General features: G+C 46.2%; 1 protein-coding gene across 3 annotated transcripts in view; it reads right to left on the bottom strand.

Moving 5' to 3' along the window:
• Positions 1 to 1,840: 1,840 nt before the first annotated feature.
• VLDLR (very low density lipoprotein receptor) overlaps positions 1,841 to 26,835 on the bottom strand; it is a 29,488-nt gene continuing 4,493 nt past the window's right edge. The window contains exons 2-19 of one of the 3 annotated variants that reach the window (XM_074361635.1): positions 19,074 to 19,193; positions 15,254 to 15,376; positions 13,718 to 13,840; positions 11,663 to 12,034; positions 11,447 to 11,569; positions 11,236 to 11,358; positions 10,643 to 10,762; positions 10,412 to 10,537; positions 9,771 to 9,942; positions 8,935 to 9,153; positions 7,928 to 8,046; positions 7,175 to 7,314; positions 6,744 to 6,885; positions 5,773 to 5,919; positions 4,846 to 4,929; positions 4,396 to 4,476; positions 3,389 to 3,558; positions 1,841 to 2,495 (exon numbers count right to left, since the gene is read on the bottom strand). In XM_074361635.1, the coding sequence (XP_074217736.1) occupies positions 2,460 to 2,495; positions 3,389 to 3,558; positions 4,396 to 4,476; positions 4,846 to 4,929; positions 5,773 to 5,919; positions 6,744 to 6,885; positions 7,175 to 7,314; positions 7,928 to 8,046; positions 8,935 to 9,153; positions 9,771 to 9,942; positions 10,412 to 10,537; positions 10,643 to 10,762; positions 11,236 to 11,358; positions 11,447 to 11,569; positions 11,663 to 12,034; positions 13,718 to 13,840; positions 15,254 to 15,376; positions 19,074 to 19,193 (2,540 nt within the window). In that variant the 3' untranslated portion in view covers positions 1,841 to 2,459. The remainder of the gene's footprint in view (positions 2,496 to 3,388; positions 3,559 to 4,395; positions 4,477 to 4,845; positions 4,930 to 5,772; positions 5,920 to 6,743; positions 6,886 to 7,174; positions 7,315 to 7,927; positions 8,047 to 8,934; positions 9,154 to 9,770; positions 9,943 to 10,411; positions 10,538 to 10,642; positions 10,763 to 11,235; positions 11,359 to 11,446; positions 11,570 to 11,662; positions 12,035 to 13,717; positions 13,841 to 15,253; positions 15,377 to 19,073; positions 19,194 to 26,835) is intronic. The other 2 variants (XM_074361633.1, XM_074361634.1) reach the window with 2 other exon arrangements.

The raw sequence follows: 26,835 nt of genomic DNA on the forward strand, positions 1-26,835 counted from the left end.
CCAGTCCCCCGTGATCTATTATTACTTCATGCAGAGTTGACTAGCCATATAAATATTCTAATTTCAATGGAAACAGTTTATTTCTTTAAGTGAATCTGTACCTCTTAAGTTAGAGTTTCTGTCCTTGGCTACTTACTGTGGAAGGCAAGGTCAAAGAATGAGATGCTTGACTCTTTGAAGGTTGGAAATTGGGACATAGAACCTGAAGGATCATACCAGGGACTGGAATCCAAGAGAAGATGATGGAGAACGATGCTTGATTTTGTTCTTAGAAATAATGACTTTGGGCCATATAGTTGGTTAATACTGTATAATCCTTATAATGGGGGAAAACACTGGCATCTTTAAGCTTCCTAGGAGGGAATTCTGTATTGCGCCAAATGACTATACCAATCAGTGGGTTTTGTACCACAGCACGGTCAAAGTCCCGGTCAACCCAACAGCCTTTAGAGCTTACATACAATGAATGCTAACCTACGTATCAAACAGGCACTTCAGACGCCTCACATCAGCCGGCCACATCCCGCTAGGGTCAGGACTGTTTGAAGAGGAGGCACCAGGGGGCCAGCCGAGAGTCCTAACTGCACAACTACATCCTTTTCCTCTATGTGCTTGACCTCTACACCTCCCTCCCCCATACAAAAGCTCCATGCCTATTCTTGCACTTTCATCCATTTGGCCAAAATCACAAGAGGGTATCTATTAAACAGGATGACAGAAGCCACTTCTTCATCTAGGATTCTTGATCTCTTTGCCTCGGTCACAAGCAAGATGTCAAGTGTTCTACGTATATTCTGTATGCAGGTGGAATGTGACTCATGTAAGGAGTCATGCTCAGAGCATCTTCCCGTCATCCTTTTGCTCCTGCACTGGACGCTTTAAACCCCGAGGAACTGCCACATCTGCTGCAGTGGACTGTCACATTGCTTCGGACTTAGAGCATCTTCCCAGGCTTTCCAGCTTTGTCTCTTCCCTTGCTTGTTGGCTTCCTGAGGCTTTGGAGAGAGAAATGGCTGATCTGGTGGAAAACTTAGGCAAGCGTTGTGCTACTTTTTTCTTCTATTCAAATTCCTCATCTGTTCTTCATACTAAATGTTTCAGAAATTGTCCATAGACGGGATCTGTCCTGTGCTGGCCAGGCTGAAAAATTAGATTATCTTACAGATTCTCCATGAAGTCACTTTAGAACAGTGGTTTTCAAATTTTAGTTCCTATCAGAATCAATCACCTGAAGGGCTTGTAAAAACACACATTCCTAGACATCACCCTCAGAGTTTCTGCTTCAGCAGGTCTGGAATGAGGCCTGAGAACTGGCGCATTTAACAAGTTTGCAGGTGATGCTGATGCTAACCTTAACCGCCCTGAAAACCACGGCTTTAGATTGTTCAAGAATGACACTTCTCGTTACCTGCCTAGCTCTCTTCACGGTGGACTGTCTAGACTTATAAAAGAAGGAAGTCCTTACCCATTCCTTGGAAGGCACTTGTCCTTGAACAATATACAATGAAAGGACATAGGAAACAGAGACTTAAATATAAAGAAGTAGAATTCATAGAAGTCTTAGCATATGTTCCTAGATCGGGAAACAAATTAGTAAGAAAAGGAACTGTCCTCAAAGCAAGAGGAATTCTAGATACAGGCTAAGCTAGCTTCTGCTACAAAACAAGAAGTATTTAGGGAGGCAAGTATTAACTGGTACCTCATTCTTTTAGTTGTAAGAGAAATAAGCCAAATTACAGGCATATTGTACAATATTAAGATCTATAGCTCATATATTTAGAACACCTGATACTACTCAAGCTGTTTACAGAAGTTTCTCTTAAGAGGAATCGGCACAAACCACGGTTAAGCTGCTTGGTTTAATTTTTTTAGCACTTGGAAAAAAAAATGTACAGTAGTTTGAACACTTAGTCTTTGCAAACCTCCACTGAGGTCAAAGATTTCATTCATACGTACAAAATTAGTTTACAAATTTTTTTGGCAATTTCATCTTAGTAACCCGTTTTATCCTATTGCCATTGTCCCAACCATTGAAAAAAGTTTACAATAATTTACATAGAAATATTTTCAAAGTGCTTAAGAATAGTGATTGTTCTCCGGGGTATTTACAGATGCCTATACAGTGTATGTACAGGTGGTATACACTATAGCACAAGGTTCATTGCTGGAATATGGCTTTCTAGGGAAAGTGCATATTTGGCCAGAGGTGGCAATACTGTCTAGAAGTTCAAGGGTTACAGATACTCTTGGTAACCACGTCCAAAGCTGAAGTAGAATGTGGACAGGAATATTTACAAAAGTAATATAAAAAGGGTTAAGTATACAAGCTCGATCCACGCAAAGATATCTTGATGTTCTTCCAAACTGGAGGAAGAGACTTCAGCTGCTGGCTCGGTTACCATTCCGAAGTGGGGCTTTTTACTGGTTTAGACCTCAGAGGTCGTGACTTGTCTCAGAAGTCAAGCTAGATCATCGTCTGTGCTTACAACTGATATCTGTGGGAAAGAAAAAGGATGGGGGTGAGTAGGGGGATCCCTCCCTGGTAGCAACTTCAGTCTCTGAAACGAACCTTGCTTTTGAGTTGGTCATGCAGAGACCAGAGGTGCAGGAAGGGATGCCAGATCCCAAACAGTACTTAGTTGCATCACTAATGTGTTTTCACTTGAATTCAACTGTATCTTACCTGGTAGAGAGAGAAAATAGTGTGATTGATTCTGCCTGTTCCACTTAATGATCTCAAGACCTGGAGAAAACTGTGGAAAGACGCATGTGTGCCATGAACTGGCCACCATTCTGGTTGCGCTAGACCTTGAGAGGGAGTGCCCAACACCTGATTGTTCAGACTGTTCCCTAAGTGAGGGCCAAATACTCCATGTGGGTTTCACCTGAAGCAAAAGGGATGGACTCTGCTGCCAAAAGGAAAGTTGGCTCTTCTGGGCGAAGTGATCATTTCTAGTGGCTCTTCTAGGTCATTTTGGCTAAATGAATCTTGCTCAATACACTGACTTTAAGTTAAGTCAACCCCTCTTATATATGATATGCTCATTTACCTTTAAGGATCTAGTAGGCAACTGACTTAAAAGTTCAAAAAGGAGATCTTTGGTTCATGCTAATACTTACATGTAATTTCTATAACCCAAGTCTCTCAAATAGGACAGTGATGACCTTAAGTTGACTTAACTGTCATTCTGATTGGGGCAGGTATTTGTCAGCTGACGTACTTCAAACAGGCTAGACTGTCTCATCTCCAGGTAGGAGATGGAATTTTCGGTGGCTCTATGATTCGAATGGCCCTTCCTTGCCCAGGCAGCCATAGCTTGAGATGTTGTCTCCTTTCCAAAAAGTGGTACTGTGAGTCATGGTGCAGAAAGACACAAAGCTGACTTACTGCCGGGTATGTGTGTCCAACAGAAGCACTGTGTCTACCAATGTCTATTGACAGGTCCTCCTCAGTGGTCTTCAGGTACACAGGATTGTCAAAGTTCATGCTTTTCATGTTCTTGTGTTGCCAATTCCGCCACATCAAGTAGCCACCCACTGCTGCCATTGCCAGGAGCACTGAAAGAAAGTTAGAAGGTGACTAAGCTAGATCTAGTCTCAACATACAAAAAAGATCACGTTCAGGAATCCATGATTATGGACTTTAATAAAAGTTTCATGTTTTATGAAGCTGGGGTAACTAGAAGTTAGAGTATAAACAGGCCAGAAGTGTAAAACAGGTGCAGACCCTTGGCTGGGTCATTCTAGAGACTGATGCTCAGCTCGACACGCCCATCTGGGCAAGTTAGAGTCCTGGGCCTCCCCAGGCTGACTGAGTTCAAACTGTGGAAGCTTCTGGAGAGTTCTTCAACTGGTCCTCCTGGTGTGTTAGCTAAGTTTGGAATCCGGTAGCTGAGGCTAAGGAGGCCATTATAGCACACAGTGCCTTAGAATGCACGTGCCTCATGTTAGAGGGCCCTCTTCTGGGTCTGAAAATTCTTAACTGTTTTAAATTCACCCTCTACAAGTTCTATAGCTCCTCAAGGAATCGTTTAAGCATTTGTGCATCTTCTCTGTATGACGTATGACACATATCGCAAAGGGGAAGGGAAGGGTGCTCTTGACTTGAAGGGACTTAGGATGAAAGGGGATAAGCCTGCTGAACAGGTCTGCATAGAGTTCACGTAGTAGCTGAACATTCATCCCTGCCCGTCTTCATGCTAAAGATACCACTGAAGAGAAAGGTGCGGACCTCTGAGCTCAGTGTGCCGCGTTGGGGAGGGAGCAGAGGTACTTCAGTGTCATGAGTGCCGTGACGCTGCAGGGGCCGTGGAGGGGTGTCTCTAGATGAACTAGAAATACCCATCTGGACTGGAAGACTTTCACTGGGTCCAGATAGGTGGGGAGTCTACTTACAGAGGGGAAGGATGGCCCAGGCAGCAGAAGTCCCTTTTGGGGGAACACTGACCTCCGATACTGCTGTGGTCACGTTGATCCCTACAGGGGGGTAAAAGGAAGCAGTTTAGAAGGATCCGTATGCAGACCACGAAATTCGGCTGTCTGGTAGAGAGCCTTGCGTCCATCACTGACGTCCAGTGTCTGCTACAACTGTACACCAAGGACAGCCGGTCTAGAAGTATTGGAGAGTCACGTGCTGTCATGGCCATTAATGCACAGTTCTCTCACAGACATCTTAAGAAGTCAGGCCAGGCTATGATTTGCAGGTTCGAAGTCTTTGGAGTTTAAATGTAGGTTACCAACTAGGGGCATGACTAGTAGTTAAAGGCTGCATTAATTATTTAAGGAACAGATACAAAGAATGTGGCTGTTAGTTGAATTAACAATTTGCAGTACTGAACCCAGTACCTCCAGGAACTAGTCCACTAGTTGGTGAAATTTCTGTTGTGTTGGTATCTTTATTCTCATTGTAAGCCACAGTAGCTGCAGTACCTGGATTATAAAACCAAGAGCCTGGTTAAGGCCAAGGTTCCAGAGTGGCTAGCTGTTTAGTGCAGGCAGGCCATGAGATAGTGTGAGTGACAAACCACTGCTAAACCAAGTTGCATGGCGGATATGTCACAACTGAGGGAAACGGCAGTCTTCATGCAAAACCAGAGACACAGGAGTCTTCAGGCAGCATGGGAAGCTTTTGGAATTTGACAGTTCAAAAGATAAACAGCCACACTTAATGACCCCTCTAAGCAAAGTCCCAGGCTCCTGGAAGTTACAGGAAATGCTCTCAGGCATACTCGTACAAGACAGATTGTCTTGTAACTGCTTTCTCGGTAAACTGAGCTGGGACCTGGGTAATACACCAACACAGATCTCACAGTATGAGATCCTGACTCACAGTACACACGTTTATTTGCCTCTTAATCAAAAGCTCAGAACAGAAGACTCAAATGCAAGTTTCATTTTAAGTAGGAGTTGCAGGTTATGTCACCCACTGGGGCCAGAAGGTTTCTTGTAACCATGGCCTTCTTTAAGCATAATTTCAGGCCTCTCTCTTTCGAGGAGAATGTTAAGACTTTAATTATCTGTCAGTTGGCTGGCTCAGGGCTGTTATGGGGCGAACGGGTCCAAATCACCTATGGACTCATCTAATGTTGAAATGAAGTAAGAGTTTTGAAGCAGTGACATAAACATCTGGCATGCCACGGCAGCAGGTATGTTCTCCAGTCTATTCCAAGAGCTGGTGAAAACAGAATCCTTAAAGTCCCGTTGTACAGCTAGTGCTTTCATCTATTGCCTGTTGTACATCCTGCTTGCGGTTGAAAAGCAAAAAAGCCTTACTTTGGCACCCCCGGCCGTCGTCCTCTAGACCGTGCCCACTGGGACAGGAACAGGTGTATTTTGGAGAGTGGTCACTGATCTGTGGGGCTGGCAGGCAGAGGTACTCACATCCCCCATTCTCCATGGCTTCTTCACACCAATTTTTACCTATTCAGCAATAAAAGTCCTTTAAAATGGGTATTCCAGGGCCCGCTCCATACATAAAGCTTTGTTCTAGGCGCTGAAGACAAGAGTCCTTGTCTCCAAGGAGTTTAAACTCGTCTCCTGTGTCAAACTGTAAGGTTGAACCAGTACCAAGGAGGAATAAATAAGGGTACAGGCAGCCTGCTCTAAGGGCACCACAGGCCCAAAGGAAATTCTTGGACGTAGAATTCGAGTCATGCCTTAAACAGATGAGCGACCAGGACTGGCACTCGCGGTCGGTACGAAGCTTACAGCAAAGGCTCAGAGGAGGGGGAGAAGCGTATTCTTCCGCTTTGTCTCGCTTTGTTCCCACAAAGTGGCAGGAACCCTGCTCTAGGGAGGCTCACAGCTTTCACTTAAATACAGCTAGTCAAGGACTGTGGGTGGGAGGCGGCACGGTCAGACGCGTGCGAGGGTCTACACGGTTCTGCATTTGTCGTGGGGGGGGGGGCGGGAGGTAGAGCCTGCAGCCTCTAAGTGCCTTTGGAGCCTGCGCGATAGTCTTCCCAGGAGGAGAGAAGGCCTAGGGCACGTGGGAAGGACAAAAATGAAAGATGGAGCACTGAAGGCTAGGAGGGAAGGTAAGAGCTGAAGTCGACGCTCTTTCCCTTGGAAGTTGGAAATAAAACACCATGAACACCAGGTCTGAAGTGTTTGAGGGAGCGTATGGTGGGGGAGGTTCCGTTTCAGGGCAAGTTGAGTTGCTCGAGAGCTACTGACATCCAGCTGGCACCGTGTCGGGCTGCTGCCCTTAAGCAGACACGACGGGCTCTGCTTCTCCCTAATACCTGAGGGCTGGACGAGTTCATGATAGACAATGATGTCCTGGGCATCATTCAGGTTGTTCACCAGAGTGGCAAGCTCCGATCCAGTGAATTTATTGGCACCATAGACTGCTTCGTTTTCCCCGTCTATCCAGTAGACACGATCCTGAAACAGAACCCTCAAATTAGCACGAACACAAGTCAGCATCTAAGGGTCATTATTATTTACTGGCAATTGAATGGACCAAGTTTATTTAAGGCTGCTCTGGGACATCAGATGTAAAAACTCCAAGAGCAGCAAGTTTAGGTTTCTCAAAATGCTATGAGGAATCAGGGCCTCATCTGTCCCAGCTTTTAAGAGAAAGCAATTTCTCAAGTCATGCTCCTCCTTCCCCCGTGCCTGCTCCTTCTCCCCAAGGTGCTAGAGTAACTCAGATGTGTGACACACGTCTTACCTCAAATATTGTTAGCGCCAGAGGATGAGCTAGGAACTCCAGAGACTTGAGGACTATCCGGCGATCTTGGCCGTTCAGGTCCACACTGGATAACATGTGCAATTTGGAATCCAGCCAATAGAGGCGGCCCTTTATAAGGTCTAGGAGGAAAAGCATGGTCGTCGTGTAAGAAGTCAGTACTGCTCTGCTTCTGTTTAAGGTGTCTAAGGAATCCAGTGGTCCACTTTCCAGGTTCCTTCTCCAGCAGGGGTTCGTAATAGAGTCCCCTAAATCTCATGGAGCAGCATGCAGAATCTACCTGCATTCATTTGGGGGATGGCTAAAGGGGTACCTAAGATTGTCAAAGTAACTGACTTAAGAAGTGTTACTCACCTCATGAAAGTGTTAAAAGAGGCTAGGATTTTCCTGCCGCCACCCCTTATAAGCCAGAAGAAAACTGTTATGAGCCTGTAATTCAGGAAATGCTAAGGCATCTATGCCAGGAGTATTTAGGATGAGAGTTCCTGGGACCCAAGATTCACCTAATTCCTATCACACATTAGCCCCAAATGGATAGAAAAGCTAGTAATTATGAAACACGTAATTCATTAAGTCCACCATTCCACTTGTACTGTTCTGTTACTCTCATCCCAAATCTCTGTTACAGAAGGAACCAGGAGAGTTGTCAGCTATGGTCCAGAATTAACTCTGGAGATGAGTTAAGATTCTGTGAAGACAGTTGAGTCGTGGTCCAGGAAGGGAGAATGTACATACCAAGTGTGATTCCATTGGGCCACTGGATGTCTGCTGTCACCAGGGCCCGTCTATCAAATCCATTCATTCCTGCTTTTTCTATTTTAGCTGGCTCACCCCAGTCTGACCAGTAAACAAAGCTGGGAAGAATCAAATTAGAAATCAGCCTTAGTGGGTTAGAAGGAATAAAGTTGTAGCTTGAAACAGACATGTTCAAAGAGTGTGCAGAAAACTCCTGAGTATAAATGGTACTGCTTAAGGGTCTAAATTATGTGCTGGATAAACAAAAGTTAACACAAAGAATCTACATGCTCAGTATGAACTAGATCTGTATAAATCTGATATTTAAATTTCAGCCTCAAGTCACTGCTTATATAGTTCCTTTTGAAACGGCCAATTCTTTCAAAAGAATAAAAGATGAGTATCTGTTTTTACAGTGGGGGCGGGCTGACTGTGTTCTAGTGAGGCTTCACTGGGGGCCAAGTGTGATTACTGCGGTCTTAGTCAAATTCCTAACAGCTGCCTTTCTGTATTATTTAGGGGTAACTGAGGGGACATCCTCCGTGAAATGTTTCTAGAGGTCTGTTCATTTCGATTAGACTTTCAGACGACTTGCACATTTTAGATGAGAGCCCTGCGGTAATGTGGGTACCAGAATCCTCACAACTCGCGTCTACTTAGGTTGGATCATACAGAGCTGCCCCGGTAAAGTGTACAGACAAAAATTTTAAAAATCACTTGCATAGAGGTTGCATAGAAGCTGGGTGGGCAGAAGGGTTTAGATATGGCTTTTGGTGTACATCAAATCAGAAATGTTGTCTCATAATGTTCACCAGCAGTCACCTGCTCAGGGAAGGCCATTCCAGGGTTGTTCAACCGTAGTACTGCTGACATCCTGTACTGGACAATTCTTTGTTGTGGGGAGCTGATGAGTGTTGGGATTTCAGTACTACTTGTGGCATGAGGAGAGCTCCTGACCTATGTAGATGGCATCCAAAAGGCTACGTGATGAAAAACAGAATACAAACCCCGACAGTGGGTCCACGGCTATGGAGGCAGGCTCTCGCAAGTCAGAGCTAAACAGGAACTTCCTCTTGGTTCCATCTAGGGTAGCTACTGAAATAGTCTTAGAAGCCGCATCAGTCCAGTAGATGGTCTTGTACACCCAATCAACCGCAATGGCTGCAGGATTATAGACATTGTCGATCATTTTAACATGTCTACCAACCTTGTCATCAATTGAGGCACTGAAACAGAATAGGTCACAAGAAATTTAAGAGTTTGACACCATCAGAGCCTGGAGAATGGACTTTCTGCTCACAAAATGGTCAACAGCTTTGTTCAGAAAGAATTCTAGTAACACCGTAGCTCAGCTTACCACTCAGAGAATGGAACCATGCTGCTCACTGATTCTAAACTACTGATACCGTCGGGTATCTCGCTGTTGGGGTGTATTCTACCTGGAAGAACACCATGCTTCTAGGTGAAGCTACTGGTTTTAGTAACCGTCATCTGCGTTTCTGTGGTTCCCATTAAGAAAAAGCTACCACTACCATTTCTACTTGAAGCAACTATCAACAGCTCTCAACTAACTGCAGAGAAAGGGGAGAAAATAGGAGAAATGAAGATGGTATCTTTTATAATCTCATAGTTGTGGTCATCTGTTATTTTATAGGCAATTGTTGGTTTCTAATGAGGAACTGATAGTAATTTAATAATTAAAGAATAAGTGTTTAGATTTAATATTCCCAACTAATTAGATGCTGGACTGGAGCTAGAGACAAGAGAAATCCCTCCAAACTGTCCCAAAGGCCGGTGACAATGATTTATGCCAAAAGACACCAAGAGAGGAACTGAAAGTTACCTGAAGATGGCTTTTTGGCTCAAATCAGCCCAGAACAGTTTCTGAGCAGCAATGTCAGCATCCAGAGCCACAGTGTTTCTTAGCTGTTCAACTAGTTGGATATATTCTTTTCTCTCCAGGCCAATCTTCCTGATGTCTCTTCTATTGGTGAAGATCAGACTGGGCTCTTTGCCTGCAAGACAGGAGTCCAGTTAATTTAGTTTTGCTATAACCACACAAGGTCCTTTCCAAGTCACCTCCTCCCAACAGAGGAGCACTTAAAAAGTGAAGGCACTGCTGAACACCTCAGGGGTACTCTTGCTGAAGGCCCATGCCCCTGGGACCTGCAAGCACTTCCTACTGTTTAAGAAAGCAGTCCTGAAGTCGCATTCAGCAAGAGGACAGCTGGTGAATAAGTTACTTATCTGAACTGCATTCAAGTTTTGGAAGCAGAGTGTAAGCGGGTATTCATGGCACCATATATGCAAAAGGAATTGACAAGGCAGGTGTCTGGGGAAATCATCTGCTATTTGACCTATGATATTGCGCCATGAGTTTAGTAGCATTGCTCTCAAGTAGTATTTTAATTTCATATGTCGTTTGACTATCGCAATCACTTACTCATAAAGGTACCAGAGCAACACTAGTCCATGTCCATTTACCTACTGCCTTGCACACGCCAGTGGCAAGATCCATTTGATAGCCACGACTACATTCACACTTGTAACCGCCTTTTAAGTTGATACAAATTTGACTGCAGATTCCCGGATTTTGGCATTCATCAATATCTAGGAGGGAAATTAGAATTAGTCTTGCTGGTCCTAGGTAACCTACAGAGATCTACTGACTTTTCCCATCACCCCAGGGGGCTCGGGTTCTGTTCTTTGACTCACCTCCACACGTTTTCCTATCTATCAGTTCAAACCCAGCTGCACAGTCACATTCGTAGCCTATAACTAGGTCTTTGCAGATATGGGAACATCCGCCATTATTAACCAAGCATTCATTTACATCTGAAATAAAAACGTAGTAGAGCGATTCAACACTTCTTCCAAATTGATATTCGTTCTATTTACACTTAAAATCCAGGCTATAACTCATTTAGATAGTCTGGTCAAATCCATTTTTCTAAGATCTGATAATCTGTCTTACAGTTATGCATCTCAGCCTGTATGGGGGGACAGTGAACCCAATCTCCTTGACAGGTTATCAGTTAGTTAAACAGTATTTGGCCAAGTTTCTCTATGGCTGATTGGTTACCTTTTTTTTTTTTTTTGGATCGGTTATCTAAGGAGGTGAAATTATGAACTATTTTGTCACCGCGTGGGCTTTTTTTTAAGTCATAAAATTTCACTCTTAAGCCCAACAACTGAACCTAGTTCATTAAAGTAGTTTACCCAGGTCTTGCTCAGGGTCCAAACCACATCAGCTCTGCTGGATCTAATGAACCTTCCCAACTCTGTACGCAAGCAGGCCCTTCACTTACGACATTCTTTCAGGGGCTCGTCACTCCAGTCCCTGCAGTCCTGCTCCTGGTTACACACTTTACTCATATCTATGCACTCCCCACTTCTGCACTTGAATTTTCCGGGGCCCAAGCACTGATTGACTGCAAAGAGAAAGCCAGAAGAGAGACTCCAATGATGGGTCTGATCAGAGCAGTCCTTGACGAATCCCCCAGCAGAAGAGACCCTCACCATTTTTGCAGTTGACTTCATCAGAACCATCGACGCAGTCTCGGATGCCGTTACACTGCCTGCTGCCATGGATGCAGCTCCCATCCTCGCACTCAAACTGGTCAGGTCGGCAGGTTCGAGAAGCTAAAGAAGGAGGGCACGGCAGGGAATGAAGGCAGATGAAGGAGATGTGTGGACAGGAACCGAACACGTCATACCGAGAAGAGAGCTACTCACGGCAGTTGACCTCGTCGCTGCCGTCCTTACAGTCAGGATCCCCGTCGCATCGCCACTTCTTGTGGATGCACTCGCCGGAGCCGCACTGGATCTCGCTGGCCGGGCACCTGGTGTGGATCACCGGCTGGCGGCCACACTGCTCGAGGGACTCATCTGACTGGTCCGAGCAGTCTGCGTCATCGTCGCACACCCAGCTGATGGGGATGCAGGAGGAGGTGCTGCACTGGAACTCGTGGGGCCCGCAGGTCGGGGGGGCGCAGTCCAGCTCATCGCTGCCATCGCTACAGTCATCCTGGCCATTGCACACGAAATTCCTGGAGATGCAGCGGCCACTCGAGCACGTGAACTCATCAGGGCTGCATGTTATGTTGCCTGTTGAGAGAGAAGATGTCCCACTGAAAATGCATCAGGACTGGTCCCTTCAAGCCTCTTGTCCCCAAATCTAACACGCAGATTTTTGAGCATGAATCTCAGCTTCTGGCTTAACTGAACAGCTAAAGTCAAATGATATAGTCTGTTCCCAGAATACTAGGAAACAGTCTTACCATGGAAAAGAAGCAAGGACATTTGAGTAAGAACAGAAATAAAGGACCAAGAAAACAGTGGAAGACTAGAAATTCATCTGAGATGAGAAGCACAATGGACTCTTAGAGGCACAGTGATTAATAACACAAACTGTCACAAGAGATTTCAGTGGGGAAGGCAGACGTGAGTTATCTCTCAGTGGTTATCCTGCTCATCAGGCCAGGCCCCGTCATGAGCTGAAACTATCATGCCTCAGGTGTACAAGGAAACGTTCATTCATAATAAGCTTCATGACCCCATTACGGAAAAGAAGCCATTATGTTACCCCACCATGCACGGTTCCTTCTTTTTCGGTCCTTAAGGAGCAGGAATAACAGGTCTTAAAGACTTTCAAGTTTTAGAAAGTCACCACAAGGGCTAGAATCACAAGCTAGCAGCCAGGTGCGCTAATGATGATAAGCCAGTCAGACAGGCCGGCTTGTACTTTGACTCAAAATTCCGGCCAAATTTATTAAGGGCACAGTTTGGTGGTAACTGGGGTGGAGACCACGACTCTCTTGGGAAGCAAAGTCTAGATTTAAGAGGGAACCACTTGGCAGCTCCAGAGCTCACCAATACACAAGGCTCAGTTCTAGGATTAAATGCCAAGACTCATTGGACTAGGTGCAGTGGTAATGACCTCAGGAGGTGACTTCTACATGCAAGACCGGTGTCTCAGCTGCAAGAGCCCTCAGCTCACTGTACACTTACTGCTTCAGGAGGCCCGCCCTCGTCAGTCTCGGGAGCTGCCGTTTTAGGGGCCCTATAAAAAGGGCGGTAGCTTGAAAGAACATTCAAAGCAATGTTTGTTCAACTCAGAGATTTTCCCAGGGCCTCACCTTTAACATGAAGCGTTTTATTACACACTTTCCAAGAGCAGACACATGAAAGGCTAGGAAACAGTTAGCGTCTACAGGCAGGAACTGTGATAGGAGACAGAGGTAGCACCAGTGGGGTAGAGTTTTCTTTGGGTATCTGCCAGCGAGATGTTAATTCGTCCAAGGTGAACTTTGGGAAAGGTTATGACAGAATCGAGTTTGGGGGCTGAGACGTGCTTGGGTGAGGCTCAAGTAACTTCTTATTCCGCTAAACAGATCCCACTGAGACCTAGGGATGCACCTACTGGCCTCAGTCTCCTTCTAGTTTGATTGAGCCCAAATAAGGAAGGCCTATGACTGACTGTCCCAGCAGAGACAAAAGTGCACACACCTGCTGCTTCGCTGAGCTACTGCTCCATGGAGGTGCCTGGAATGACTTACCTTCTTATTTTTACTTGCCTAGAGGAAATGCCAAAGAAGTGGGCAGCTACCCTGCGGACTCCCCTCAGAGCTGGAGGGCCGCGAGGAAGGACCAGTAGTTGAGCAGATAGTGAAGTCACTGAAAAGCAAGTCACCTGAACTGCACCTGCACGCTCAGACCGGCTTCCCCTGCCCACCCTGCTTGGCGCAAAAGGCTCTTTCGGGACAGGCCACTCAACACTGATCTTCTTACCACAGTTTTCCTCGTCTTCTCCACTGTCACAATCACTTTCACCATCGCATCGCCAGGACACGGGGATGCACTGAGTGGAGCGGGCGCCGCAGCTGATCTCATTTATACGGCAAGTTCTCATATCTGTTGACGATATACAGTCTCAAAAGAGCCTCCGAACTCATCAGGGCAAAGCTGCTGCTCCTGTGCTGCCTGGAGGTGCTAATGTCTGTCACATCTGTAACTCGGCGGCCGGACACACCGGTGAAATTCGACTCGCCGGCAGAAGCCGGGCCAGACCCTTCGCCAGCTCCACCGCGTGGAAGCCGCGCCAGCCAGCCTGCGCTACCTGGCAGCACCCGAGAGCCCTGAGCGCGTGGTACTCCTGCAAGGTTCCGTGGCGTGCTCAGTCCCGGCTGTTGTCTGTCTTGGCGTGGTGAGGTTCACTGGCTGGCCTGCTCCCTGACCATTATTTATGTGTTGGGTAGCAAGCGACGCCCCCAGATGTTGTCACCTAACCCCAACTTCATTCAGGGCCAGGTGGTCTAACGCCTAGGAGGTCTTCCTTGGCCTCTGTGCCTTCAGCGGCCTCCTTCACCACCTCCTTTAGATCGGCATCTTGCAAAGAAGGCTATCCCCTAATTCTTGACTGACTGGGTCATCCCCCTGCTAAAACTTGGGGCTAAATCTTTATGGAACCCATCTTCACCTGGGTAGCTCACCTGCCTGGACCAATGCTCTTATTACTCCCCTGACTTGCCAAGAAAACAGAACTTAACACACTCATCTTCCTTTCCACTTGATTCTCCTGGGTCATCGTACTCCAGACCTCAACTTTGCTCCTGTTAGACTTCCACTTTTAGTGCTTTAACAGGCCTCTACTCCCTTAAAATGAACACTGAGACTTTCTTCACCGTGACATTTAAATGATTCCAATTTATCTGTCCTATATCATCTTCCTCCATGGTCTCAAAGACTTTTTTCCTAAGTATCAGCCTAAAGACACACATACATTCGCATACCTACGAAGTTTCTCTTATTTAAGAATAAGCTGTAAGCTCCCTACCTTGATAAGTTTACGTTACATGTTTGCTAAAAATCACTGTCATCCTATTTCTAGTCCCCTTACCCCTTGAGTAATAGATGTTATCGTAACATGAGAAGCTGTGCATCTACAAGTTTTTACTTGGCCCACGGGGGACCCTCACATCTTGACTTAGCTTCCAGGACCAAAGTACTATCTGCTCAGAGTCATGATTATCAAACATTTGGAATCTTTGCACCTAGTCAAGGAGTTCTTAATCAAATCTTCTGGCTTCGGTCTTAAATGTTCAATGGTGAAGCTACCCAAGAGAATGTCAGTCTTGTTAGACTAGGGAGAACATTCTTGATGTTATTAAAGATCAATTGTTAATGACTTGACTGACCTTGGAGTCAATTGGCCTAACTTTAAGGGAGGCCAAGGGAAACTAACCAAGGTTTATACTAAACAATACTTAGAGCTGGGAGTCAGAGGACCGCCTGGGAAAGTTCAAGTCCAAAGCGAGCGTCACTCACGGCACTGTTCTGGGCTCTCATCAGAGCCGTCTTCACAGTCAGGATCCCCATCACACTGCCATCGGTTGGGAACACACTGGCCGTTGTTGCACACAAAGTCAGACTCCGCACACGTCTTCTTCACTGCGGAAGGTTATTTGCAGGTTAAAGTCGAAATCACTTACCCAAGAGCCCTACCTTACCATTGGGGGTACAACTGCATTTTGATATGCTATACTCTAATTAGCACTCAACTGCCAAGCTCCAGGAGAAACTCAGAAAAGTCTTTCTTGCTTCTTTTCCCCCAAAAGAAGGTGATCATTTGAGAGACTTGGAGGACACTGAGGTCAAGGTAAGAAAAGGTTGCCCATTATCCTACAGCTCAGGGACACCTTACAGTTACCTTCTTGCTTGTTTTATAATGCTGAGATTAAGGAATAAGTTCATACATTTCTTCCAAATCACTCAAGTACTTCTAAGTTTAACAGGCAAACACTTCATCCTATGACTGCATCACAGTGTAGCTGTTCCAGGGGCATCTCTTAACAACCTATGGCTTTAGTGTAGAGACAGAAGGCCAAGCTCCAGGACTGAATACTGTCACACCTACTGGGGCAAAGGCACCCACTGGGTAAGAAATCGAGAAAGCTTGAACCTGAGTATAAGAGAGGCCGTATTTATAATGCAGGGGTGGGCTAATAACATCAGCCAGTTAAAAGTCCTTGAAGCTGCCAATATCTGTAACTGACAACCAGAGTGAAACAGCCTAAGACAAAGTATCAGTCCTGCTACTAATTCTTGCTAGGGCAGCCTTTTCTCCTGTAATTATGGTGACCGTGCACTTTGTTGTCCAAACTGGGGCAATCTCAGTTGGAAGGGGATCCCGTTAATTATACCAGGAAGATAAGCATCCACCAGGGCTGTCCTCGGCAAACCCCGCAGCTAGATCACTCTACCTGTGAGGAAGTCAGAGAGTAAGAAGAACCTTGATAAGGAGCCACGGTGGGTTTCCTAGGCTCATCCTTCACTGATTATATTTTCCCTCACGGGCGTGCCTATGCTTCCTACCTGAATTTCCAGTTTAAAACATTCTTCTCTGACAGATACTCTGTAATGGCAGATCAGCTAAAAGCCAATAATTTGTGGAAAAGATGAACAGAACCACTTCAAGTCAGGGGTTTAAGCTAGGTATAACTCTGAGTTCAGAGTCTACTAAACTGGAGGGCCACACTGGGTTAGCCTCCGATACTGTAAAGGGGGACACAGCAATTACAACCAGTTTGTACAACTCAAGACAGGATGATGAGTTATGATGGCCTGGATCGGATGACTCATCTCCTTGAATTGTGTGGCCGAGGAAACAAGAAAGGCCATCTTAGTCCTCAGACTCACGCCTACTTCTAAACTCCCAGAAGAAGACTCCCGACCCAGCGTTAACGGTCAGAGCACCACCCGCGGCCCGCCTTCTCCTGGGCGTGCAGGAGGAGGCCAGAGGGTCTGCAGAGTCCCTGGCTGAGATTCACCCTGTGATGCTCTTCAGAAGTTGCAAAAGAAAGGGTAGGGAATGACTGTAAAGGGACCTCATGAATTTAAGAAGTACAAAATGTCACAGGGATAGAAAAGATTGGTTGTATGCTGAGCAAGAGACAAAGTGGGTCAGATAAATGGCTAGAGGTCCTCTCTCTCCATCCTTTTTTTTTTTTGGGGAGACAATATTTAAAAAAAAAATTTTTTTTTTTTTGAGTAACAGTTATTTTACAATGTTGTGTCAAATTCTAGTGTGAGCACCATTTTTCAGTCATACATGAACATGTATTTACTCTCTCTCCATTCTGAGCATACACTGGGAGGGTCGGGGTAGGCTGTGTGAACTGGGCCTTGAGAGATGAATAGAAACTTGGATGTGCCACAGGGGAAGAGAGCTACCGGTTATGTACTTAGGGTATCCAGGTGAACGAGGAACCAGCTTGGCCTAACACTTGTAGGAGGATGAGTTACTGGGACTGACGGAACATGGCTTGTGGAATCCAAGCGAAAGCTGACTACTTATGCTAGCTGACGTGCTTGAAGGAAGAGCGCCATGCTGAAACTAACCAAGTTCTACATCAAGAGGCGGGGCAGGAAAAACGGGGAGTGGCCTTATAAGTTCTCAGTAATGGTGTAGCTTTTCCCTTCCACGGAGGAACATCTCAAGATAAGCATTCGGAGCTTCACTGAGCAAGCCTCCCACTTTCCTTCTCTACCTTCCTACCTGGGAGACAGAGACATTCTGGGCCACAGAATATTTACTTTTTCCCACTTTTTTGGTGACCTTGATTGTATATACATCTACTGCCTCCTTACTTCTTCCAAACCTTCTGTTATGTAGCTAGAATTTATTTATGCACAGACTATTTTAGGGAATGCCAGTGATGACCCCTAAGATGACCCAGGTTGGTTTTCCCACTGAGATAATGAGATGGTAAAGGAAGGCTTCCAAATTCAAAATGTGGAGTGAATAATTACTCTTTAAGGAAAGAAAATGGGTTTTGCCAAATATATAGTTTAGAATAGAAGAATTGCTCCTTACGCCAAGAGAACAGTTGACAAGAGTGAGGTCCTTTAGTGAGACAGAGAATTACATTGCCTAGGTAACCCAGAATTAGCATGGAACTCAATGTCTTGCAGAGTAGATTAAACTCTTAGTGTTAGAATGCAAAGGATGTACAAGTGTCACGGGGGGAACTATTCTTGGTCTTGAGACTGGAGATAAGTTTCTTTGCTCAGATTGCAGAATGGACTTCCTCTGCTTCCAAATGAGCTCCCAATTTACATATCGTTGGGAAAGCATCCGTGCTACTGCTCTGAGTGCTCCAGCCTAGGCCAGCCTGCCAGGATGTTTATGCTACAGCATTTTAGTAATGATGCATGAAGAAGTGGGTAAGGGCATAACAACATGGCAGTCGATGACATGTACACTGAGCTTCTGTTTGTCATCTGTGTTTTTAGTTTGTATAGTGGACACCTTTATGTAATTCTTTTCAAAGGAAAATAACGCTTTTATCGCCGACATTTATGCACGACCTTGTTCTGGGATTTTTACGACGTAGAACAAAGGGATAATAGAGCAAAGTTCAGCATGTGTTCAGGGTACCGAAAGGCCGTCTTGACATGTAGTTCTCAGCGGTTCTGGCTTGATGGGAGGTTGTACAGACGGCATAAAACAGGCACTGCTCACAGTGATCTTTTGACAGATGCTGAGCGGTAGGTATGATGGTATATGTTTTCTCGGGGGAAAGAGTATCTCCCATCCTGCCTAATGCTTCAGCATTAGCATCTACTGTCGACAGAGAATTAGAAACAGACTCCTTATCTGATCTTTGGTCTGAGCTGGCTTATAGTTTCTATGCCAGGAGTTAATTAATCTTTGAAACTGTAGGGGGCTTCTTACTGTCCATGGCTTGCTACTTTGGGATCAGAATCATTTGAGAATTAAAAACAGAAAGTCTCTTCTAAGCGGTCTTTTGTCTCTCTCTCCTTCTGGTCCTCTCCTTCCTTCCCCTAGCTTCCTGCACCAAATGTTTGCCTGATCTAAGATCAACCAGGTCCTGTCATTTGAAAGGAACTCCACTTTATCTTCAAAATTCCATACTCAAGTTGATAACCTCATGTCAAACATTCAAATATATTCCTCCGGACCAGGAAGTAGAGAATCTTCGGACTCTGGTTCAAAGCAGCTCTCCAGAGTAGGTGCTGTTTTAGAGCCTCGATACATTTGCAGACACTGAGAACAGCCTCATCTTTCAGTAAAAGGCCTACGTCCTAGGGAGGTGGCAGAGAGACGGGCAGACTCGTTACTCACCACAGTTCCTCTCGTCGCTGCCGTCAGCGCAGTCCTCGTCCCCATCGCACTTCCACAACAGCGTGATACAGCGGCCATTCGTGCACTGGAATTGGGAGGGTTCACATTTGGCTTTTCTTCCTAAAATCAGGAGGGAACACTTAGCTAGGCTGGGACACAAGGATGTTAAGTTAGAGATGCTAGTTACCTGAAACCCATGGCTGAGAGTCCTCTCAGAGGGACAGCGAGCTGCCAGCTCAGCAGGCGGTAACATCCTAGGGGCCAGTGCTGGATGGGCCTTGGGGCGATGGCTGACAGTAACTTGAGTTCCTGGCTGGGCACACACCACCTCAGTGAGACTGGATTTCCTCTCTTGCAGGAGGCATAGCCATGGGACTAAGTCTTGGCTAGTGGGAAGTAAGCAGAAATGGTATCTACAGCTTCTGGGAAATACCCTCAAAGGGACAGAGGCTCCAGTTTCCTTAATTTCATTCCTTTCTGGTTCCTGAAAACTGGGCACGGTGGCCAGAATGGTGATCTTGGACTGATGGAGCCAGGCAAAAATAAAGACTGTAGGTTGCCCAGGGACTGGGGAGGAGACAGGTGTGGGAGGGGGTCACCTGCCTCTGGACTCATTTCCCTCATTTGTTTAAGTCACTTGTGTTGCTGTCATCATCTTACTCCTTTCATGGCATTTCTTGTCCACATTCTATATTGTTATTCATGAATGATGCTTCCATTACAAGCAAAGTAAAGGAGATACAGAAGACGCAGCAAGAGAGAAATAGAGGTTTAATCCATGGTCCCTTGTCTTAGAATTTGAGGTCTGATTTGAAAAAGACATGTTTACAAAACGACTCCAAGATAAGATGAAAAGCATCAAGAAGGGACAGTGAAGAGGAAAAAGGAGGTCATTTTTAACTTAGTGATGGGAGAAAAGCAAAGCCAAGTAGAGCCACAGGCCTGGATTCTATCTCTCTGAACCTCAGTTTTCCTCTGCTCAGTGTCTGAATGTTGAATTCACACCATGGCATGAACTAACACTCATAGGTAGGGCGCTGAGTTTTCTTCGCCTGGCATGGGACAGCTAACATTTAGGTGTTTCCTAGAGTTAGCAGTTCTGATCTCCTGGAGGATGTAATTTCTTTGAGATAAAAGGCAAAGAGCTGGTTGCTTAATGCACATATACTGCAAATATTCGAGAAAACCAGTACAGCCATACAATTCATGCAGATTCCTTAGGGAGGCCTTCCAAGCAGAAAGCCTTTTGACTTCCTGCACCTTTCAGCATCGGCAGCTGTGGCACGCGGGCATAAGAGCAGATGCTGCGGTGACAAGCACAGACTGGAACTCTTGTGTGCACAACGCTCTCGTTGGCCTCCCTACTGTCAGCTGCTCCCTACTGTCTAGGAGCATTCTGCGCTTTGTGGCTAATTCAGGGAGATTCAGATGTGGTCCTAGTTTACCGTACGGGTGTGTGGTTACTTTCTTAGGGACTAAATGTATTTGTTTAAAAACTATACGGACCACTCTGCCCCCAAGAGTCTCGTTCAGCTAGGACCCAGATCCAAAGGAGTATGAGTCAGTGGCTTTTCCTCCCTGTATTTCAGACTATCCATTCAGTGCCCAAATATTTTGCTGGGCCTAAGATACCAGGGATTTGAAAGGAAGAACCAGAGGAGGGTAGTGGTTGTTTCCAGGGAGCGTCAGCGGCTGGTTTTCATCCTGCTCAACCAGGTGGGAAGGACCTGGCTGCCTGCCACCCTCCGCCTGTTACCACTGTGCTCTCAGGAGGCTCGGTGCTGGGGGCTCTGTCCCAGGGCCCACAGCCTGTCGCTCTCTATTCCCGCTGCCTCGAGGCCTGCGGGAGGAGGAGGACTCCACTTTGAGTACTTTATTTGAAAAGTAGGAAAGAGCACAGTTTGAACATAAATATCCATATACTTGCAAAGAAGAGTCCTGTTGCAATTAGGATACTGTGGAGACGGAAAGGCTCTGAATTTTTTAAAGGTTTTAGTTACCAAAGGCTGTTCGGTCAGAATGAGATGAAAACATTCACGTTGAGATCTACGCTGTCCAAAGGGTAGCCATATGATCAGACGTGGACAGGGGCTTAAAAGCAGGTGTCACACGGTGGTTTTCCATGTCGGGGTTAGGTACCTGGCAGATCACTTTAAAAATGAGTCTTGAAGCTACCAGTTTTATAGACACTCCAGCTGGCCTGGGATTAAATACAGGCACACAATAGCCTAAGGCCGGTGTTTAGTCCGCTGTCACCTTCAGGAGGGTCTCTGAACATAGTTGTAACAATGTAAATCGTCAACAGTCATAAATGATGCTACAATCCCAGCAGTGCTGCTTCAAGAGTCGCTGTTGAGCAGGCTCAGGACAGACACAGGCATTTTCTTAGTGTTTATTCCCGTATCTTAAGACAAAAAGGAGTTTAATTTCTACCTTTCTTATCTCACTTCACCCAAGCCTCTGCCTGACCCTCGTAAGGCTGTGTTTCACCATGACACACACACGGCTCTCCGTTAAGAAGGGGAAACACTGGTGTTAGAAGTGGAGGATGCTTCTAACAAACCATCCCTGCCTGTTTAAAAGAGCGGGGTGGGACCAGGGGTGCTTAAACTAGCTGGCTTTATAAAGGGCCTTAAAAAAAAAAGGCAAAGACAGACCATAAGCTCTTCGCTGGTCCTTGGTTTCTCACGTTGCCTAAGCACTTTGTTCTGAGAGATCGCTCCTGGGCAGAGAGGTCTCCCTAGTTCCGCCGAATTCCCTGCATCGTGCAGAGCGGGGAGAGCTCAGCCCCCTGACGGCAGCATGGCGGGTTTTCCGTCCCAGCTTCAAGACAGTTCTCCCTTTACACGTCCGGTACTCATCTGGGAACGCTGCTGTACGGAGCCCCAGGAGAAGCCGGGGCACCAAACCAGTTAAGAGGGTTTTGGTTTCTAAAGCTTTGGGGATTACACGATTGTGGGCCTGTAGTCTATTTCCATCCATGACAGTTAAGTCTCAAGTTCAGTATTATACTCTCATAAAGGGAACGGGGTGAGCCTGAAATCCTCTACTCCCAAGGTTCTTTTAATGCTTAGGCTAAGTAAGCTAAAGCCAATGAGGCCTCAAAAAATAATTTAGAAGTAGAAGCGCCACGCATCCTCCATCCCAGGGTCTAACTGCTCAGAAAGGTGAAAAGTCGAAGTAAATGAGATTCTGAGTGGGTTCCTCAAAGTAATGGGGTTCACAGGAGTGTCTCTGCGGCACAGGGGTGGCTGAAGTCAGGGGAAAGGCCATGACAGCAGGGAACCTGGGTGTTCCACCTCTGTCTCAACCAGTCTTTCTTTTCAACATTAGAGTTCTGTGCAAGAATTTGAAAAGGGTTCTAGAGCTTTCAAAAAAATCAAATGGTTGGACTGGATCTGGCTTTCCTTTCAGCTCTAATACTTGGGGTGAATCTCCCTGCCCCTTTGGGTCAGGGGGTTGGAAGTCACTAGGACCTAGTCATGTGCATGGCTGTTTACGTTCGTAATGACTGAATGCCCAGAAGTGCTGAAGCGTTCCTCGCTAATTCTGTTGCCGTCAGGCTCCGGAAAACTGACTTCAAGGCGCCCGTGTCCCAGGGGCCTTCTTACCTAAATAGTTAACGTGGCTACCCCGACATGATGGCAGTTCATTGGCTCCAAGAAACTCGGGGTTTTTAATGCATTTAGAAGTCAGCCTGCCACTCTCATCTAATTGTCCCTGCAAGGGTGAACACAGGAGAACAATACGTAAGCTTCGGTAAAAAACTGCATCGCCCTTGCAGTAGCTACCAAGCCTTCAAAGAGGGCTACACAACTGCCCTGTGGGGCCCCGAGCGGCACGCCCCCAGTAAGGAGATGTTTCTGAGTATCAGGCTCAGACGCGAACCTGAAATGCACAGAGGGGCTCACGCTGCTGGGACTAGCAGGGCTCAGGGTTCAGATGTCTCCTGGCCCTCCTCTCTGCTGGAGCATATGGGTGTTATCATCTCCTGGAATTTCTTCAGTCCGTTTGTTTTGGCACTTCTAGGGCCACCAAGGGCATTTATTTTTAGTTGAGCTCACTTCTACTGCTCGTCACTTTAACGCAGATCTTTCTATTCATAGGCTAAAACTCGTTTTAGGACAAGCTGATTTCCAAGTCAGCCAAGTTTTCCTACAAGGGAAGGTTACTAGGAGGACCCAAGGAAGAGGGCCAGGGCCTTCAAGTCAGCCCCTGAAGCCCCGTGAGAACCAGGTGGGGGCCAACTCAAAACTGTGAAACACTGAGGTTAAACCTTCTTATTCACTAAAACTAGTGAATCCTACAGTTCAACTGTCAAACAGTTTTTCTGTTGACACTGGATTGAGATGACTTTAGGAATCATGGATATAAAATAAACAACAAGGACCTACTGTATAGCACAGGGAACTACATTCAATTTTTTGCAGTAACATATAATAGAAGACAATCTGAAAAGAAAATATACATGTATGTATATGTATAACTGAACTGCTTTGCTCTGCACCTGAAACTAACATTCTAAATCAACCGCACTTCAATTAAAAAAAAAAAAAACAGGAAAAAGAAAAGAATCAGGGATAAATAATTTCTGTTGTTGTTGTTGTTAGCCAAACACTGCTCTAAAACCTCAGTCTTTTAAGTGATTTAACTCTCAATGCTACACAGTCAGTGCTGTTCGCTTTTTACATATCAGGAGACCTGTCTGGGGAAGGGAAGGACAAAGACCACCCTGGGCAGAAATGGAATTTGCATCTGGGCAGGGTGGCTCCAGATACTGTGCAACCCAGCATGCATACCAACTTGAGCACCTGACGCAAGGCCATTTCCTTCTAGAATATTCTGTTGACTTGTGATTGGGTAGCAGCCGCAGTTTAAATTAATCCCACATTAGGTACCACCATTGGCTGGGAGGACACTATCCTGACACAGCCTTGTTGTTGAGATAGAGCCTTGCCTCCTGCCCTCATTTTGATTAAAAAAAAAAAAAATGCTGCCTCTGTATCCCTAGCAGGTCTTCTGGAAGGATGCCAGTGCTTGGTTTTCCTGTCGAGGGCACCTTGGTCAAGTTGGAGCAAAAGCCCTCCTGATAGTCTTGGGAAGTTCTTAGTTTTGTGGGTGGTCAACCGTGAGGTTCGTGGTTCCCAAGCTCCAGTTCGCACCGGAATCCCCTGAAGGGCTTGTGGAAACACAACGCTGCCCACTCTCACCAGAGATTCTGACTTAGTAGGTCTAGGCTGGGGCCCAAGTTTGCATTTCTCTTGAGTTCCCAGAGGATGTGACCTTGCTGGTCCCTGACCACACTTTGAAACCACTGCTGGGAGGTTAGGAGGCTAAGATTCTACCCACAATGCAAGTGACTGTTTCATTTTCAGGGCTGGACTATGTAGCACTCACCCCCATGAGCATCACTGGAGGGCCATGGGTGATGACTGCCAGTCTTACAACTGACATTATGACAATGACCTGAGGTAAAGCCTTTGTGCCAGTGAAGTAGAATCTATTTAGATACCTGAATAGGCACGCGCACTAAGGAGGGTCTTCTATAGTCTGTCTTCCCCTCCCCCATGCCCCGTCTCCAATTGACCCGATCGCTTCCTCTAAAGCAGCAGTCCATGAGTGAGGCCAGGTGCCTCTCCCCTAACATTCCGCTGTCGAGCCCTGGGCGTGTCCAAGCCCTCATCTCTCACTTGATCTAAATTTGCCTCCTGTTCCTCTGCCTCCAGGCTGCCACACTCTCTATCCAAATCAAGACAGGGATTTAGGCAGCCGAGAATGGCCCCACGTGCCAAGGATAGCCAAGGATAGGCTCCAGGACTGAGTCTGGTTTCCCCAACTTCTGCCTATTACTTACCACCTGCCAAGGGCTCAGGGCCACCTCGATGGGCCCTGCTCGCTTCTCCATGTCTTGTCTCCCCTCCTCACTGTCCTCTGTCTTGGTTTGTTTGCTCACGCCCCTCCGTTCAGCTATCCACCAGGAGTGGGCTCAAATGTCACTCCTGAATGAGACCCTCAGTTTCTTTCTTGACCAACGAGGTGTGGTTTCTCCGTGTCCCCATGCCTGTTACATCCTGAGAAGTGTTCACTCTACACCTGTTTCCATCTCTACAAACGGAGCTCCCGCAACGCTGGGCCTGGAATGTATCTCTGTAACCTGGGACCTGGTGCCTGACATCTAAAGATTCTTTAGGCACTGGCAACGACTCCTGGGTGCATCAGTTAGTTTGTTAGTTCACTAAAACAGCTGGTCTGAACTACAGACATTTCCCCCTCCCCAAAGCATTCTTCCCAGGTTTTCTGAACTTGAAACCACGTGTGACCAGTTGTTTCCCTAGTGAGAATACTCTGAATGACTTTGGTTACAAAGGCCACTGGTCCTTATGCCTATGAGGGCACTTCACCGCATCTTCTTGCTATTTTATCATTTAAAGCCAGAGCACTTTTCTGCACTCTGTTGGAATGAGCATGTCAGTGTGGGTGTGTCGGTCTCATTTCCGAGGGAGGAGAGCGGTTCCAGCACATGGGGAAAGTTAGCAGCAGCTAACTGGTGAGCAATGTCATGGGTTTTACCTCTGACAGGTTTTAGTGCTCTTTGGTAATACTGGCGGCCATCCATGGTGGCCTTTGTAAGATCATCTGCAGCGATAGAGCAGTTCCTGGCTTTGTCACTTTAGAGTCTAAGTTCTTGGTGATTTTCAAGAAACTTCATGAGCTGTCACCCAGGTGGTGTGGGACCTCCAGCAATCTTCAGCTGCTATCTGCCTCACTTATGATGAAGTCTTAACCACTGGATCTGCTCACTCCTCTCTAGAGCTTCTATTCCAGTCTGTCTTGGGATCACTGATTTCCTGGTCTGACTTCCCCACTAGATTAAATCCCATGAAGGAAGGGACCAAGCCCCTGGTCACGTGTCCCCTATGTCTGGTGCTATATGGCATACGTAGGCGCTCATGGAGGTCAGGCGGTTTCCAGCAGATGTATAAAGAAGGCTGGCATCGGTCTACCACCTACTTAGTAAACCTATGGATAAGTCAGTAACTCAGATCTTGGGAAGGCGTCTTAGGAAAACTAAAGATTAGAGGCAGCCTATAAAATAAGAACTTTATTTACTCATAGTATCTGGGGCAAGTATTATAACACATGAGATAACTTGCAAACATTGTGTATCACCCAGGTTTTTAATCACCTCCTTTGCTTGGCAAATTGAATGCCCCACCCGCTACCCTACTCCATCCCCTACCACACACATCACATCTAGATACATAAAGGCAAGTAGGCATTGGGGCCAGCCCAGACCCTAGTGGGTGGCAAGATCAACTACTCCAGCCAGCAGTCCCATCTTTTTTTTTATTGAAGTACAGTCAATTACAATGTGTCAATTTCTGGTGTACTGCACAACGTCCCAGTCACGCATATACATACAGATACTCGTTTTCATATTTCCATCTTATAATTTCTGCCCACAAAGTTATCTCGGAAATAAATACAAGGCCAGGAATACCTTTCCCCTGCTCCACCTACTCATGTAGCATCTTTAAGATACAAAGTGGGCAAAGGATCTCTAAGCAAAGATTAGGCTATTTTTAGCAAAACTTCTGCATTTTCTCTCACAGTACCCAGCAGGCATTCTCTTGTTCATTTGAAGCCCCCAAATCGCCAACAGGCCCGAACTTTTCTGGGGAACTTCATGTGGAAGGCAGAGTGTGCCAACTGTAAGGTGTTACCTACTGTGTCATTGAGCCCCTGCAGTGTGTCTAGCCTA

Source organism: Camelus bactrianus, chromosome 4, assembly GCF_048773025.1.
Source record: "Camelus bactrianus isolate YW-2024 breed Bactrian camel chromosome 4, ASM4877302v1, whole genome shotgun sequence".
NCBI lineage: Eukaryota > Metazoa > Chordata > Mammalia > Artiodactyla > Camelidae > Camelus > Camelus bactrianus.